At 43.6% G+C, this 17623-nt stretch overlaps 1 protein-coding gene across 2 annotated transcripts in view; it reads left to right on the top strand.

Moving 5' to 3' along the window:
- Positions 1 to 644: 644 nt before the first annotated feature.
- Positions 645 to 17623, top strand: part of agps (alkylglycerone phosphate synthase) — a 177617-nt gene continuing 160638 nt past the window's right edge. Inside the window, exon 1 of one of the 2 annotated variants that reach the window (XM_068035498.1) lies at positions 645 to 890. In XM_068035498.1, the coding sequence (XP_067891599.1) occupies positions 697 to 890 (194 nt within the window). In that variant the 5' untranslated portion in view covers positions 645 to 696. The remainder of the gene's footprint in view (positions 891 to 17623) is intronic. The other variant, XM_068035497.1, reaches the window with a different exon arrangement.

Below are 17623 nucleotides of genomic sequence, written 5' to 3' on the forward strand. Positions count from 1 at the left end.
CTCGCCCTCCCCTTGACCAGAGAACCTGCTCAGTGACGCTCAGTTTGGGATCCGCCACTCCCCCTCCCCCTCCCCCTCCCCTTGACCAGAGAACCTGCTCAGTGACGCTCACTTTGGGTTCCGCCACTTCCCCTCCCCTTGACCAGAGAACCTGCTCAGTGACGCGCAGTTTGGGTTCCGCCACTCGCCCTCCCCTTGACCAGAGAACCTGCTCAGTGACGCTCAGTTTGGGATCCGCCACTCCCCCTCCCCCTCTCCTCCCCCTCCCCTCCACCTCCCCTTGACCAGAGAACCTGCTCAGTGACGCTCAGTTTGGGTTCCGCCACTCCCTCTCCCCCTCCCCTTGATCAGAGAACCTGCTCAGTGACACTCAGTTTGGGTTCCGCCACTCCCTCTCCTCCCCTTGACCAGAGAACCTGCTCAGTGACGCTCAGTTTGGGTTCCGCCACTCCCCCTGGGTTCCGCCACTCCCCCTCCCCTTGACCAGAGAACCTGCTCAGTGACACTCAGTTTGGGTTCTGCCAGGGCCCCTCCCCCCACTCTCCTCCGCCCACTCTCCTCCCCTCGCTCCCCCCCCCCACTCTCCTCCCCTCGCCCCTCCCACTCTCCTCCCTGTGCGCGCCGAGACTGCTGGGAGTGGCCGTTGGGCGTTAACCTCTGACCCCGGCTGCTTGGCTCCTAGTCAAACACGGAAGAATGGCGACGGCGGCAGCATCAGAGGAGGAGCGGGAACGCAGGCAGTTCTGTGCGCGGCAACGGTTGAGGGTGATATCAGGGCATCTGCGGAGAGCGGAGCCCTTACCGGCACCAACACTTAGCTACTGCCGAGCCATTGAGCTCGGGAGTGCCGAACGTGCGGCTCAAACGGCGGGGTGCATTCCCAGGCGGAGGTAAGTGTCGAGGCGGCTGGCCAGCTGTTTGAATGGGCGCGGCAGTACCGGGGGTAGGGGTGGTGGGAGCGGGAGGACTCTGGGCGGTCACAGGGGCTGGTGGTGTGTGTGTGGAGTGGAGCTGGACTCTGTGGCTGGGTTGCGGTCTAGTTTTAAGCAGTGAGCCTTGTTTACCAGGATGGGCAGCTGCGTTCAGCGTTCGCAGCTTGGGCCCAGAACAGGCGGTTCGGTTTCAGTGACATGTTTAAATAATAAATATACAGCGATGAGGTGTGTGAGTTGCTTTTTGCAGGTCAGTGTAACAGCTGTTGATCGAGAGTACGAGAGTAGTAGTAATAATTGGAGCAATCTAGGCATTTGCACAATTATTCAGTTTGATTATTACATAATGTTTAGTTGCAAAGTTTCAAATCGGTCAGATGTTCAAGTATTTTGGATCTGTATTTTGAACGGTGCATAAATGGGAAAGTGACACTTGCATGCCAGTTAGTGATGGGCTGTACTGACAGAATGGGCTGATTGGTGGTCTGATGTTCCTCCAACCTACGTAACTTTTTTTCAGACACTACGCCGTGACATGTAATGGTACATTCTCTTTGGGGACTTTGTTTTCTTTTAAACAGTAGAGCGCTTCAGATTCCCCCTGGTGTATCTAACTATAACTGGAAAATGGCACCAGTACTTTCGAAGATGCATCCTTCGTGCTCTAAAGATTTAACAAGGAGCTATGTTTTGAAACAAGTTAACTAACTTCATTGGATACATCTACTGAAAGTGAATTCTCAAACAGACAAGACATTGTATTTCGTGAATAACTAAATTAATTAAATGATTAAATTAGAAGTATTAGATATACAGGAATGACTATAAAACTCAAATGTATTGAAGAGTTCTGATATAAATTGCAGGAGTGAAGTTTGATAGTTTATGCACCTATTGAACCTCGTCCTTAACATTGTGTATTGGGTGTATTTGTGTTAATAGATCGAAGCTACGGCATGCCACTTCATTAGTCAATGAAATTAAAATGTTACTTGTGGCCTCCTCATGTTAGACAAGCAGAAGTCAAGCCATGAGCTATTTTATTCCCACTGACAGTGCATGCAACAAGGTTTCTGGTTTCATTTATTATATAGATTATCACTGAATTTGATATGTATTTCAAGGCATCAAGATCTTTCAAGGTTGAGATGTTTGACATGCTTGAGGTTCATTTTTGTGGATTATAATTTTAATCTTTCATTGCCCTATAATGAAGTATGCTAGAATTTTATAGGATTAGTTTGGCTTTTTTGCCTCTGGCTGTTGTGGATATGGGGGTCAGTGCTACTTTGTAATTGATGTGTGAAGGATTAAGGATTGTAACATAATGACTGGTAATTAATGAAATGATACTCAAGTTGATTGCAAAAAGTCAGCATATATTCAGGCAGTATAGTGTAGGTATCATTCAGCTGACTGAAGTGAAGATAGCATAGTTCATAAAGTACAGTTTTGCTCTGGTATGTCAAAAATCTGAATTTTAGTTTTATATAAAATAGGTGCTTTAGTTCTATAATTGTTGAATGCTTGTACATGAAGATTAATGATTGAGAACATTATTGCTGATTCTCAAAATGTAGCTTAGTAATCCAATTGTGCACTGGTTTCAGCATAAAATATTTTTCCTGTTAATTGGCATAGTATATATTTGTATTCACTGGCTGAGATGGCATGCTTCGTGCAACTTATTTTTCTTGTACTTCTGTATATCGTGTCCACAAAATGCAGTACAAATATGACCCAGCCAATTCCCACCCCATTAACCTCCTTTCAGGTGTTGGCAAAGTGATCAAAGGAGTCATCACAAGTGGCCTTGGTTTGAACATGAACGTGACCTGAATTCCAGCAGTGAGATGAGGACTGCCCTTGACACCAAGGCAGTATTTGTTCACGTGTGGTACCAAGGAGCCTGAGTAAAATTGAAGTCAATGGGGCTGAAGGGAAAAACTCACCAGTGACTGGAGTCGTACCTGACACTTTTCTAAATACCAATGTCCTAGAGATATGGGGATAGTGCAGGGAAAAAGATGTTGAAGTGGATGATCAGCCATGATCGTATTGAATGGCGGAGCAGGTTCGATGGGCTGAATGGCCGCCTTCTGCTCCTACGTCCCTATGTTCCTAAAGGAATTTGGTTGTCATTGGAGATCATTTATCTCAGTCCCAGGAGATCACTGCAGAAGTTTCTTAGGTGGCATCCTAGGCCCAAGTATCTTCAGCTGCTTTATTGAATACCTTCCCTTGATTGGAAGGTCAGAAGTAGGAGTTGTTTGCTGATTGCAAAGTGGCTGACTCCTTTCCCATTCCTTATACAATGAAACAGTCCATGTTCGCATGCAGCAAGTTCTGAAGAATACCCAGGCTCGTTAATTGACCAGGAATATTTCTGCTGCATAAGTGTAATACACTGATCAATTCCAACAAGAGAGAGCATATTCACTTCCCCTTTCCCATTCAATGGCATTACCATTGCTGACTCGCCCACCATAAACATCTTGGGAGTCACCATTGACCAGAAACTTAAACCACCACATAAATGCTGTGGCTACAAGAGTAGTTCAGAGGTCTGAAACGAGTGGAGTGGCTCACCTGACTCTCTCCAAAGGCCTCTACCGTTTACAAGCCACAGGTCAGATGTGTGATGGAATAATTTCCACTTGCCTGAATGGATGCAGTTACAGCAACATTCAGAAGCTCGACACAATTTAAGGTAAAGTAATCTGCTTGATTGGAACCCTATCCACTGGCTTAAACATCCACTTCGTCCTAGATTGGAATACCACTGCTGCAATTCACCAAGACTTATTTGGCAGCACCACCCAAACTCACGACACTCACCACCTAGAAGAGCAACAGATGCATGGGAACGCCATCACTTCTAAGCTCTATTCGAAGTGTCATGCCATTCTGACTTGGACATATAGTGCTGATCCTTCATTGTAGCTGGGCCAGAATCTGGAGGACCCTAACTAATTAATTGCATTGTGGTCGCACCTTCACCATACACTTCAGAAGCTGACTCACTGCCACCTTCTCGATGGGCAATAAATTCTGGCCTTGTCAGTGCCCACAGTATTTTTCTTCAATCAGTTACAATTTTTCTGTGCATTGATTTCAAATAAAACTTCTTTCCAGTTAAGAGATCAGAGCATGTTTTACTTCATACTTAGAATGAACAATGTAAATGTTCACTAGTTTGTAAAGATATATTAACTTTAGGATTGCAAGTGCATTTCATGTAAATATACTAATCATTTAGGAAACAATAGTTTGAAAATTAATGAGTTTTAATGACATCTGCTTGGTTCTGGTTTCCTTGTAGAATGGGATCATGAAATATTAATTGGAATAATAACTTATTATGGTCTTTGATAAATTTTTCAGATCTATACATTTAAATGTTGAAGAAATCTTCATTCACGGCCACATATGAAGCCGCTCTGCACAAATCATCTAATCGTTGTTTTATTGATGACCTGTAATAAAAAATAGATACAGAGTAAAGGTTTTAAGTTACCGCAATAGATACTGGGAGTTACAATCAGTGAAAACTGAACAAGATCATGTTCAGTCACATTTCTAGAATATAAGGAAGGTTCTTGGCCATGATGCTCAACTTCAATGAGAAAACACCACAAAGGAGAAGCTTAAATAAGAATGCTAGTTTCCCACTTTCCAAATATGGTTCTGTTTGTGCTGTATTCTGCATATAGCTGAGAATAAATGAAGGTAACTAGGTCACCAAGGTAGAATTTCCTTAAGGTCTTGAAAAAAGTTTGAAGACTTTTATAATTCCTGATTGAAATGGTAGATCTGATGAGTTGTTGTAGGGGAGTTAAATATTATGCACTTGATGGAATAAGAACTAATCGCTTAGTACATTAAATATTTGTCTTTAGTTGTACTGACATTTCTTTTGCTTTTCTCCCTCATGCACCATGTGATAGAGTTGTTGCATTACATTGACCAGAAAATTATGTTTAATCCTCTGGAATTTCTGCCTTGATTGTTGTTTTACTATTCATTCTACCAAAAATGCTTTATGCAATATTTCATTTCCCTGTGGTCATTGCACTTATGGCTTCGGCCATCTTCCCTTAATAATTTATTTACTCCTATACTTAAAACAATCAGACTTAACTAACACAGACAAGAGTCAGTGACTTTAGGTTCCCAGGAGTATAATCTGGGATGATCTTCCCTGTCTCCTGTTGTCAATGACTGTTCAAAAATAATATCTTGGTGATGGTGAAATATTTATCTCTTTTTCCCTCAGTAAACACTTAGACCTGTTGCTTCACTCATTACACAGATGTCAGCCTTGACTCAGTGGTAGCACTCTTGCCTTTGTGTTAGTTTTGAGAGTTCAAGCCTCACTCCAGAGACATGAGCATGTAATCCCAACTAACATTTCAGTACGGTACTGAAGGGATTAAACCAGGGTTGTCCAATCTTTTTGCGTGGGCAGCTACATTAACATTTTTGTCTTAAATAGGGAGCCAGTGAGACAATTTGGAAAGATAAAGGCATTAGAAACTTACTGTATCAACAAGAAATGTGCATTTTTGTGTATAAGACACCTAATTCGGCCTCAGCTGGAGTATATTGCGTCCAGATCTGGGAGCCGCATTTTAGGAAAGACGTGAGGGCATTGGAGAGAGTACAGAAAAGATTCACGAGAATGGTTCTAGGGATGAGGAACTTCAGTTATGAAGATAGATTGGAGAAGTTAGAACTCTTTTCCTTGGAGAAGAGAAGGCTGAGAGGTGATTTGGTAGATGCATTCAAAGTCATGAGGGGTCTGGACAGAAGGATAGAGAGAATATGTTCCCACTTGTGAAAGGATCGAGAACAAGAGGGTACAGATTTAAAGTATTTGGTGAGGGAAGCAAAAGTGATATGAAGAAAAACTTTTTCATGCAGAGTGTGTTTAAGGTCTAGAGTGCACTGCCCGAGAATGTGGTGAAGGCAGGTTCAGTTGAAGTATTCAAAAAGAAGTTAGACTGTTGTGAAAAGGAAGATTGTCCAGGGTTATGGGGAGAAAGCAGGGGAATGGAACTGAGTAAATTGCTCTTTCCGAGAGCCTGTGCAGACACGATGGGCCGAATGGTCTGCTTCTGCACTGTAACAATTCTGTGATTCTGTGAAGCTTTGAATGAGAAGATATATTTATCGACTTACTTTCTCATCACTATGTTGGACACCGATTTAGTGAGATACCTGCCATTTTTTGCTTGGACAAGCAGTCAGTTTTTTTTATTTCCAAAATATACTTTATTCATAAAAATCTGTTTTAAAAAAAGAAAACATGACAAAACAGCACCAAGTCAAAAATTTACAAACTGTGCTAAGGAGGTCAGTTTCCTTCAATATAGGAGTGAGTTGCCTCACAACCCTTCCATTTCATTTTTCATGCCATATACATTTTACAGCAAACGAAAATTTTCCCGATACAGTTCGCGGGGTTTTCCATGGATCCAGCCCCTCTGTTCAGCTTGGTGGGGGGACTTTACACAGTGGCCTTTCCCCTTTGAGCCTTTGCTGCGGCTGCCCCAAGCTTTAGTGTTTCCCTGAATGTGCCAGTCTGCAACTTTCAGTCGTGGCCAACTCTTTGCGCTGGAAGACCAGCAAGTTTGGGGCAGACCAAAGGGCGTCTTTTACCGAATTGATAGTCCTCCAGCAGCAGTTGATGATTATCTCTGTGTGCGTCCCTGGGAACAGCCTGTAGAGCACAGACTGCTGTGTTACAGAGCTGCTTGGGATGAACCTCGACAAAAATCACTGCATCTCTTTCCACACCTGCTTTGCAAAGACACATTCCAGAAGGAGGTGGGCAACCTTCTCTTCCCCACCACAGCCACCGCGAGGGCATTGTGCGGAGGGGGCGAGACTTCGGGCATGCAGGAAGGATCTGACTGGGAGGGCTCTTCTCACCACCAGCCAAGCTACATCTTGGTGCTTGTTTGAAAGTTCTGGTGATGAGGCATTCCGCCAAATGACTTTGGCGGTCTGCTGGGGGAACCATCCGACAGGATCCACCATCTCCTTTTCCCGGAGGGCCTTGAGGACATTCCGTGCAGACCACTGCCTGATGGATCGGTGGTCAAACGTGTTTTTCCGCAGCAACTGCTGCACGAAGGATAGGTGGTAAGGCACAGTCCAACTGCATGGAACATTCCGTGGCAATGTGACCAGGCCCATCCTTCGCAACACCGGGGACAGATAGAACCTCAGCACGTAGTGTCACTTGGAGTTTGCGTACTGGAGGTCCACACACAGCTTGATGCAGCTGCACACAAAGGTCATCATCAGGATGAGGGCGACGTTGGGTACGTTTTTCCCGCCCTTATCCAGAGGTTTGAACATCGTGTCCCTCCGGACCCGGTCCGTTTTGGATCCCCAGATGAAGCGGAAAATGGCTCGGGTGACTGCCACAGCGCAGGAGTGGGATATGGGCCAGACCTGCGCCACGTACAGCAACAACGTGAGCGCCTCTCACCTGATGACCAGGTTTTTACCCACAATAGAGAGAGGTCGCTGCTCCCACATGCTCAGCTTGTGTTGTACCCTGGCTACTCGCTCCTCCCAGGTTTTGGTGCAGTCAGTGTTTGCCTGCACGCTGGTAGCGATGCGGAGTATCGATGCCTGTCAGGAGTGATGTTGCTCTGTCTCCTGTCTCTCCGTGGGGGTTTCGCACCCCCCCCCCCCGCCGCCACCCCTGCTCCTTGTGGGTCCTGAGCCAACATCATTAAAACAGGTTATTTGGTCATGTACTTCATTGTTGTTTGCAGGACTTTGTATATTGGTTGCTGTGTTTCCCTCAATTACAATAATGATTACACTTCAAAATTGGCTGTAAAGTGCTTTAGGGCGTCCTGAGGTTGTGAAAGGCACTATAAAGTGTTCTCCTTTCTTTCCTCTAACCATGATTTGTTTGAATTTGAAGGCATTGTCCCAGTACCACCACCTAATTTTTTTTTTTTGGAGGTTGCATGAGGCCTTTCCTGAAGCAGTGTAGTCGAATTGTGCTTTTGTGGGACTTTTTAAAAAAAAAAAAAGTCTGCCAGAAATTTTGGGTTATCACAGACCTTAAATTATTCTGCATGCTACAAAATATACATGGTGAGCTCTAAAGCAATAAGCTTATGTAATTTAAAAAAAAAAATTCCAATTATTGGCCATGAGTTTGAGTTGAAGGATTTGTAGGACTGGAGAAAAGTATGCTGCATTAACGTTTCTTTCGTGGCATGCGACTATTTTAGGGTCTTGGATGACTGCTTCAGTTCAGCTGGATGCAGTTGTATATTTGTATTTTTCATTCTTTTCAGCCTGTTTAATTTACTGTTTTGTCTGTTTGCTAATGTACAGTGCTGCTTTTGACCATCCTGATTTTGCATGCTGCATTGTTTTAAATTGCTTTATTAACTTTTGCTTTTCCCTTCAGTAACTTTGTAGCAGTAAAACCCTGTAGTTTTGACATTTTTAAAAGTTGAAATGGAGTGTGATTATGCTTGCATAGGTTGTTTTTTTTCCTGTTGAAATAGATTGTTTTAAAAAAAAAGTTTCAGTCCTAATTGTGATGTGTGGTATTAATCTGATGAGTGATCTTTCAGGCCTGCACCATTCCTTTCATACTTCTGTTTTGATTGCTTTCAAGTTGTCTTCAATTTGTATATATTTTTCGGTAACTTGTAAGATTAACTTCATGCATTTATATTTTAATAACTGAACACTCTGCATTAATGGTTAATGCTCCTGTCATTCTAAGACAGCATATCCTCTGATTTGTCATGAGCAACTTTAAAGAGCGCCAATAGAAAATCTGATTTTGTTCATAGCTAATACTGTGACTGTTACATTTGTGGATTGTATGCAGAATGATCTATGCCACTGAGGCAAGTTTATTTTCACATTGATCTTGACTCTCCTTTGCTAAGGATGTATCGGTTACTCTGTCCATTGTGCTCTGAGACTACCCTGGTAACATTGCAGTAAATCATTTTGGAGATGGTTGTGAAAAGATTAGTTATCTGAGCTGACTTTCTAAAACCATACTGTGATTGATGTCCTAGTGCTCTTTTACATGGCCTTTCCAAACTTGATGCTATGAATCTGAACTGCAGTGGAAATTTGTGCATAACCAAAGGCCCGAATTTACATTAAACATTATCTGCAGTATTGTAGTAAATATACTATATGCAGTAACTGGCATGAGGCATGTGTTGGAGTATTACTGTTATTTTTGCTTTTTTCACAGTTTAATATTTTGTCCTGTCTTTGGACTACTGATTCCTTTTGAATGAAGTGGCTTAGTGCAAGGAAGGTGTCATCTTCTACAACTAAAATGCATTTGGGTACATCTCCTGGGGAGGCGATGGCGTAATGGTAATGTCATGGGACTAGTAATCCCAAACCCAGGCTAATCTGGGGACATGGGATTGAATTCCACCACGGCAGATGGTGAAATTTGAACTCGAATGTAAATTGTTGTAAAAACCCATCTGGTTCACTAATGTCCTTTTGGGAAGGAAATTTACTGTCCTTGCCTGATCTGGCTACATGTAACTCCAGCCCCACAGCAATATGTTTGACTCATAAATGCCCTCTGACATGGCCTAACAAGCCACTCAGTTGTATCAAACTGCTAGCACGGTTGGTGTACCTACACACAAGGAACTGCAGTGGTTCAAGATGACAGTTCACCACCACCACCACCTACTGAAGGACCATTGGGGATGGGTAATAAATGCTGACCTAGCCAGTGATGCCCACATCCCATGAACAAATAATAAAAAAAAAACTGTCCCTGCTAACATTGAGCTCTGTCAAATTGGGGATCACAAATTTGTCAAGACTGTCCCCTTATTTTTAGATCATTGGCATAACTTAAAGTTTTATTTTAAAATTAATAATTTTCCTTTCATTATAACATGTTTTTTCAATAAACTAGTGATATTGAAAATTTCCCTTTTTTGAAATTCTATGCCAAAATTGCAATAGATGTATGTACCTCAAAAGTGGACTAAATTACGTTTGCTTTGATTTCCATTCAAGTTCCTGTAATTAAATGTAGAAACCTTGGTCAGTGTTTGAGACCAGTTAGGGAATTCAGATTCTAGAAACCAAAAGCAAGATTTAATGATTTGTGGATCTTGTTTAACCTTTTCCTCCCTTTCAATTTATTATTTGGGGAAAATAAATGTGATTTTATAACTTCCAAACTTAAAAACAGTTAAGCATTGCATTTTCTTTGTACTATTTATCAATGGGTGCAGGTTATGTTATAAATTGGCTTGCTGTACATTCCTTTCTCCTCTGCACTACTGTGAGCCACAGAGCCTTCAGTTATCATGTCCATCTTCTGAAATTCCTCTCCTGAACCTTGCCATCATGCTATGTTTCAATTGTGTGACCACCTTGCCGAACGTGTCTGAAGCAGCTTTGTGTCCATTCCCACTGCCCTCACGTTACCTCTTGAGATGTTGTATCGTACTGTGCCATATGTACATAAATTTGGGGAAAGAAATTTCAATTCATAAACAGGAAAACATTTTTCTGAATTTTTAAAGTTTTTAATCCACTTCAGTGTACGAACACTGCATTATCGCAAGCCACTCCATTAAATTGCATTCCACAGAAGTGCTTTGTGTATACTTGATTTTAAGGGTTTAAATGTTTTTCACCACCTTGTTTAGGGTCTCAGTGCTGTTTGTAGTGACTGTCATTTCACCACCACCCCTTTTGACCCTTCCACTGTCTCTAAATTCACACTGCTTGTTTGACATCATTACTGGATGAACAGTAATTTTCTCCAGCTAAGTATTGGGAAGAATGAAGCCATTTTTTTTTTTTCAGTCTTTGCCACAAACTCCGTTCCCGAGCCACTGACCCTGTCCCTTTCCTTGGCGACTGTCTGAAGCTGAACCAGACTTTCGCAACTTTGGTGTCCAGCTTGAGCTGAAGGCCTGCTCGGGTCTGCAAATGAAACCCGACCCAGCCCGAGTCCTTTAACTTTTTCCTGTGCCTGACCTGGCCCGACTGCCGGAATAAAGTTGATTTTATATTGGAGGTTGTGTTCTACCTTAGGTGGAATCACTCACCGCAGACTAGTGCGGAGTTAAATGCATGTTTCCTGCCTTGACGTCCTGGCTGTCACTGTGTCCGACCCGACCTGAATCCGACATGTTGTCGGGCCCATTCGGGTCGGGTAGCTATGCTCTAGTTTGACCTGAGATGATGCGCTTCTGACTGCGCAGATATGCAATCACTAAAATAGCCTATTTCTACCTCCGTAATAATGCCCAACTCTGCCCCTGCCTCAGTTTATCTGCTGAAATCCTCATCCATGTGTTTATGTCCAGACTTGACTAGTCCAAAGCATTCCTGGCCGGCCTCCCACATTCTACCCTCTAAACTTGAGGGGTGATTCAAAATTCTGCTTCTCATGTCCTAACTCGCAGCAAATCCTGTTCACTCTTCACCCTTGTGCTCACTGCCCTACATTTGTTCCCAGTTAGGCAATGCCTCATTTAAAATTCTTATCCTTGTTTTCTTATTCCTCCATGTTCTCTTCCCTACAGCCCTCAGATATCTGCACTCCTCTAATTCTGGCCTTTTGAGCATCCCTGATTTTTAATTGGTCTGCTATTGGTGACTGTGCCTTCAGCTGCCAAGGCCTTAAGCTCTGGAATTCCTTTCTTAAACCTCCCCATCTCTCTACTCACTTTCTTTCTTTTGTGATGCTCCTTAAAACCTACCTCTTTAACCAAGCTTTTGGTCATTTGCTCTAACATCTCCTATGTGGCTTGTCAAATTTTGTTAATGCTCCTGTGAAGGGCCTTGGGACCTTTTTACTACATTAAAGGTGCTATATAAATACAAGCAAGTAAGTACATTTTTTTTTTAGAGATAATTGCATCAAGCACAGTCACTAAACTTGCAAATGCTACAAAGCTAATGAGGGTGACAGACTTCAGAGGTGAACAGGATGAGCTACTGAAGGATTTGAATATACTTGCTAAGTGGGCAGACAGTTGGCAGATTAAATTCAATGTAGAGGAGGAATTCAAAGAGCTTCACGTGGGAGCAGGACATCTAGGACGGTCTATTACTTACACTGAAAGAAAATAATATGCATGGAGAATTAAAGAAACATTGGGGCATTGGTTGATTGAAGTTATCAGAACAGTGTCTGGATGTAAAACAGATCAGATCTTGAGATATTGAAAGGTCAATACTGAGTCAAAATAGATAATGCCATTTTTAAAATCATTTATGCATTTACACTTGGAATACTGCATACAGTTCTGGTTGCCACAGTACTGATATTGCAGCTATTGATATACAGAAGAGAACAACTAGAAAGATCAAGGGAATGGAGATATTGGATTATGTAAATTAGATATGCTCTCACTGGAAAAGCAAAAGTAGAGAGATGATATGGTTGCTGTGTTGAGGATTCTATAGGACTAAATGGTGTAGACCATGACTGGCTGTTTCACATTGTCTAGAACAGTAGAGTCAGAAGATACAGCCTGCATTTTGGGGGTGTAGGTGGGGGGAAAATTCAAAACTATCTGTAGAAATATTTCATGGAGGGCAAATGGTCAATCTTTGGAAGAGGCTCCCTATGGAGACAGATGAAGCAGGTAGTATTGATTCATTAAAATGCAAATTAGATTTTGTCTGTTAATCTGGGATAGAGTATATGAGTAACTTGAGACATGCCATATGGCAAATGTAACATGCTTGGAAGGGATAAGTGATATCAAACCTATAATTCCTAATGTTTTCCACCATTGGGGTTTTCCTCGTTTCATGACTTGGTCTGCTGATAGAGATTGATTGCCATGATTACTGAACATCTTGTCGTATCATGCAACTACCAGGATGATGGAAGGTGAATCACAAGGATCTTAGTCTTTATCCTTAGAAATTCCAATGTTCCTGAGTGAGTCGATGAATATTAGCACCTGTGTGAAATTGAAATTCAGAAAGCACAAACTAATTTAACAGGGTTGCAGGGGGGTATTGTGTGCTCATTTCATGTTTGGCTAGTAACTTAAATAGTACAATTGCTTCATCTTTGTGACCATATTCTACAAAAACTGTAATGCACCTTCACCAGAAAGTCTGTTTCTGTTGTTTGGGAAGTTCAGTTTACAGAGGCGTACAAGTTCAGTGTTTACAATTGCAGAGTTGAATATTGTAATGTTTCAGTGCAGACTTGGTCAAACTGGATTATTTAAAATAAAAATGATGCTGTAGTTTCACCTTACATACGTTGAAGAATAAACTTGATGGTTGAATACTCCTTTTATGAAATTAAAATTTGAATTAATTTGTGTTTAGGCATATATTAACTGTGAGTTAGGCCATCTTTGTACAGATAAGATGAAGCATGGGCAGAATGTGGCGTGAAACCCCTTGTACTCCATTAGGAAAATAGGAACAGGAGTAGACTACTTAGCCCCTCTAGTCTGTTCCATCATTTATGGCTGATCTGTGACCTAACACGCTGTACCCACATTTGCCCCATTTCCCTTAATACCTATGGTTAACAATCTATTAATCTCACTTAATTACCAATTGACCTACCATTGAGTGCTGCTTGCAGAAGTGAATTCCAAATTTTTACCACCTGTTGCATGTAGAACTGTTTCCGAACTTGGTGCTTAGGGGAGGCGTTGGCATAGTGGTATTCTCACTGGACTGGTAACCCAGAGACCCAGGGTATTGATCTGGGGACATGGGTTCGAATCCCACCACAGCAGAAGGTGGAATTTGAATTTAATAAAAAATCTGGAACTAAAAGCTAGTCTAATGGCCATAAAACCATTGTCGATTGTTGTAAAAACCCACCTGGTTCACTGCTGTCCTTACCTGGTCTGGCCTACGTGTGACTCCAGACCCACAGCAATGTGGTTAACTCTTACATGCCCTCTGAAATGGCCTAGCAAGCCACTCAGTTGTACCTAACCGCTACGAAGTCAATAAAAAGGAATGAAACCGGACGGACCACCCGGCATCGACCTAGGCACCGGAAATGACAATGGCAAACCCATTCCTGTCGACCCTGCAAAGTCATCCTTACTAACGTCTGGGGGCTTATGCCAAAGTTGGGAGAGCTGTCCCACAGACGAGTCAAGCAACAGCCTGACCGAGTCATACTCACAGAATCATACCTTACAGATAATGTCCCAGACGCTGCAATCACTATCCCCAGGTATGTCCTGTCCCACCGGCAGGACAGACTCAGCAGAGGTGGCGGCACAGTGGTCTACAGTAGGGAGGGAGTTGCCCTGGGAGTCCTCAACAGTTCTATATCAACATGAAGTCTCATGGCATCAGGTCAAACATGGGCAAGGTAACCTCCTACTGATAACCACCTACCACCCTCCCTCAGCTGATGAATCAGTACTCCTCCATGTTGAACACCACTTGGAGGAAGCACTGAAGGTGGCAAGGGCACAAAATGTACTCTGGGTGGGGGGACAATGTCCATCACCAAGAGTGGCTCAGTAGCACCACTACTGACAGAGCTGGCCGAGTACTAAAGGACATAGCTGCTAGACTGGATCTGCGACAGGTGGTTGGGGAACCAACACAAGGGAAAAACATACTTGACCTTGTCCTCACCAATCTGCCTGCCGCAGATGCTTCTATCCATGACTGTATTGGTAGGAGTGACCACCGCACAGTCCTTGTGGAGACAATGTCCCGCCTTCACATTGAGGATACCGTCCATCGTGTTGTGTGGCACTATCACCGTGCTAAATGGGATAGATTTCAAACAGAGCTAGCAATGCAAATCTGGGCATCCATGAGGCACTGTGGGCCATCAGCAGCAGCAGAATTGTACTCAACCACAATCTGTAACCTCATGGCCTGGCATGTCCCCACTCTACCATTACCATCAAGCCAGGAGACCAACCCTGGTTCAATGAAGAGTGTAGGAGGGCACGCCAGGAGCAGCAGCAGGCATACCTCAAAATGAGGTGTCAACCTGGTGAAGCTACAACCCAGGACTACTTGCATGCCAAACTGCATAAGCAGCATGCAATACACAGAGCTAAGCGATCCCATAACCAACGGATCAGACCTAAGCTCTGCAGTCCTGCCACATCCAGTCGTGAATGGTGGTGGACAATTAAAAAAACTAACTGGAGGAGGTGGCTCCACAAATATCCCCATCCTCAATGATGGGGGAGCCGAGCACATCAGTGCGAAAGACGAGGCAGAAGCATTTGCAACAATCTTCAGCCAGAAGTGCCGAGTTGATGATCCATCTCTGCCCCCTCCTGAAGTCCCCAGCATTACAGATGCCAGACTTCAGCCAATTCGATTCACTCTGCGTGATATCAAGAAACGACTGAAGGCACTGGATACTGCAAAGGCTATAGGTCCGGCAATAGCACTGAAGACCTGTGCTCCAGAACTTGCCGCAACCCTAGCCAAGCTGTCCCAGTATAGCTACAACACTGGCATCTACCCGGCAATGTGAAAAATTGCCCAGGTATGTCCTGTACACAAAAAGCAGGACCAGTCCAACCCGGCCAATTACTACCCCATCAGCCTACTTTCAATCATCAATAAAGTGATGGAAGGTGTCATCAACAGTGCCATCAAGCGGCACTTGCTTAGCAATAACCTGCTCAGTGATGCTCAATTTGGGTTCCGCCAGGGCCACTCAGCTCCTGACCTCATTACAGCCTTGGTTCAAATATGGACAAAAGAGCTGACCACCAGAGGTGAGAGTGACTGCCCTTGACATCAAGGCAGCATTTGACTGAGTATGGCATCAAGGAGCCCTAGCAAAACTGGAATCAATGGGAATCAGGGGGAAAACACTCTGCTGGTTGGAGTCATACCTAGTGCAAAGGAAGATGGTTGTGGTTGTTGGAGGTCAATCATCTGAGCTCCAGGACATCACTGCAGGAGTTCCTCAGGCTAGTGTCCTAGGCCCAACCATCTTTAGCTGCTTCATCAATGACCTTCCTTCAATCATAAGGTCAGAAGTGGGGATTTTCACTGATTGCACAATGTCCAGCACGATTCGCGACTCCTCACATACTGAAGCAGTCCGTGTAGAAATGCAGCAAGACCTGGACAATATCCAGGCTTGGGCTGATGAGTGGCAAGTAACATTTGTGCCACAGAAGTGCCAGGCAATGACCATCTCCAACAAGAGAGAATCTAACCATCTCCTCTTGATGTTCAATGGCATTATGATCGCTGAATCCCCCACTATCAACATCCTAGGGGTTACCATTGACCAGAAACTGAACTGGAGTAGCCATATAAATACTGTGGCTACAAGGGCAGGTCAGAGGCTAGGAATCCTGCGGCGAGTAACTCACCACCTGACTCCCCAAAGCCTGTCCACCATCTACAAGGCACAAGTCAGGAATGTGAAGGAATACTCTCCACTTGCCTGGATGGGTGCAGCTCCAACAACACTCTAGAAGCTCGTCCCTATCCAGGACAAAGCAGCCTGCTTGATTGGCACACCATCCACTAACATTCACTCCCTCCACCACCGACGCACAGTGGCAGCAGTGTGTACCATTTACAAGATGCACTGCAGCAACGCACCAAGGCTCCTTAAACAGCACCTTTCAAACCCGCGACGTCTACCACCTCGAAGGACGAGCAGCAGTTGCATGGGAACATCACCACCTGCAAGTTCCCCTCCAAGTCTCACACCATCCTGACTTGGAACTATATTGCTGTTCACTGTCGCTGGGTCAAAATCCTGAAACTCCCTTCCTAACAGCACTGTGGGTGTACCTACCTCACAAGGACTGCAGCAGTTCAAGAAGGCAGCTCACCACCGCCTTCTCGAGGGCAATTAGGGATGGGCAATTAATGCTGGCCTACCCAGCAACGCCCACATCCCTGAATGAATGAATTTTAAAAAACCCACAGCTTTTTTGATATTGTTACGAACATGGGAAAAGGGATATGGGTGGTTCCAACTGTTCACCTCCCAATTGACCGCAGTCGTGTTTTGTTAAAATGTTGTATTAGCTTCAGTGTCCTTTTTGGGTCAAATAAACAGACAAATTACAGGGTTTTCACGTAGGTTTAAAAAAAAAACTCTTTTATGCAATTCCCGAAATGGTCGCAACCCCACCCACACACCCATTCATTTGCGCACACATACAGAAGAATAAATAGAGAGAAAAGGGTAGGTCGATTAAAGAGCAAAGTGAGTTGAGTATTTGTGGTTTATAGTACACCTGTTGAATCTTTTTTGAAGGAAAGACTTATTGAAAGGTACAGGCCTGGGTGTTTGTAGTCTTGAACCTGTTGAGGTGTTGTAGAGTTCTAGTGGTTACACCTCCGCACAAAGCTGGTGGTGTGGATTTTGTTACCTTCATAGATGGAGAGTCTGAAAGTCACTTTGTGATGTCTCTGCTACAGTAGTTCCGTTATTGTTCAGGGTTTTTCTTACTTAGCCTCCGGACTGTGTTACGACCAGATGAGAGAGATGTCTAGGGGTCCCTTCACCTGGTCTTACTGTAACAGGGTTTTATTTTTAAACACACTGTTTTGAGCTCCCCCTTAGTGAATCTTTATTCACCGCTTTCCAATTATAAGATAAAGAAATGAGCACGAACAGGCTTTCTTAGGTTTAAAGAGGAAAAGTAAAACTTAAACTCTAATTCAGTTAATGTATTTCTACGTAC

This window comes from Heterodontus francisci, chromosome 7, assembly GCF_036365525.1.
Source record: "Heterodontus francisci isolate sHetFra1 chromosome 7, sHetFra1.hap1, whole genome shotgun sequence".
Taxonomy (NCBI): domain Eukaryota; kingdom Metazoa; phylum Chordata; class Chondrichthyes; order Heterodontiformes; family Heterodontidae; genus Heterodontus; species Heterodontus francisci.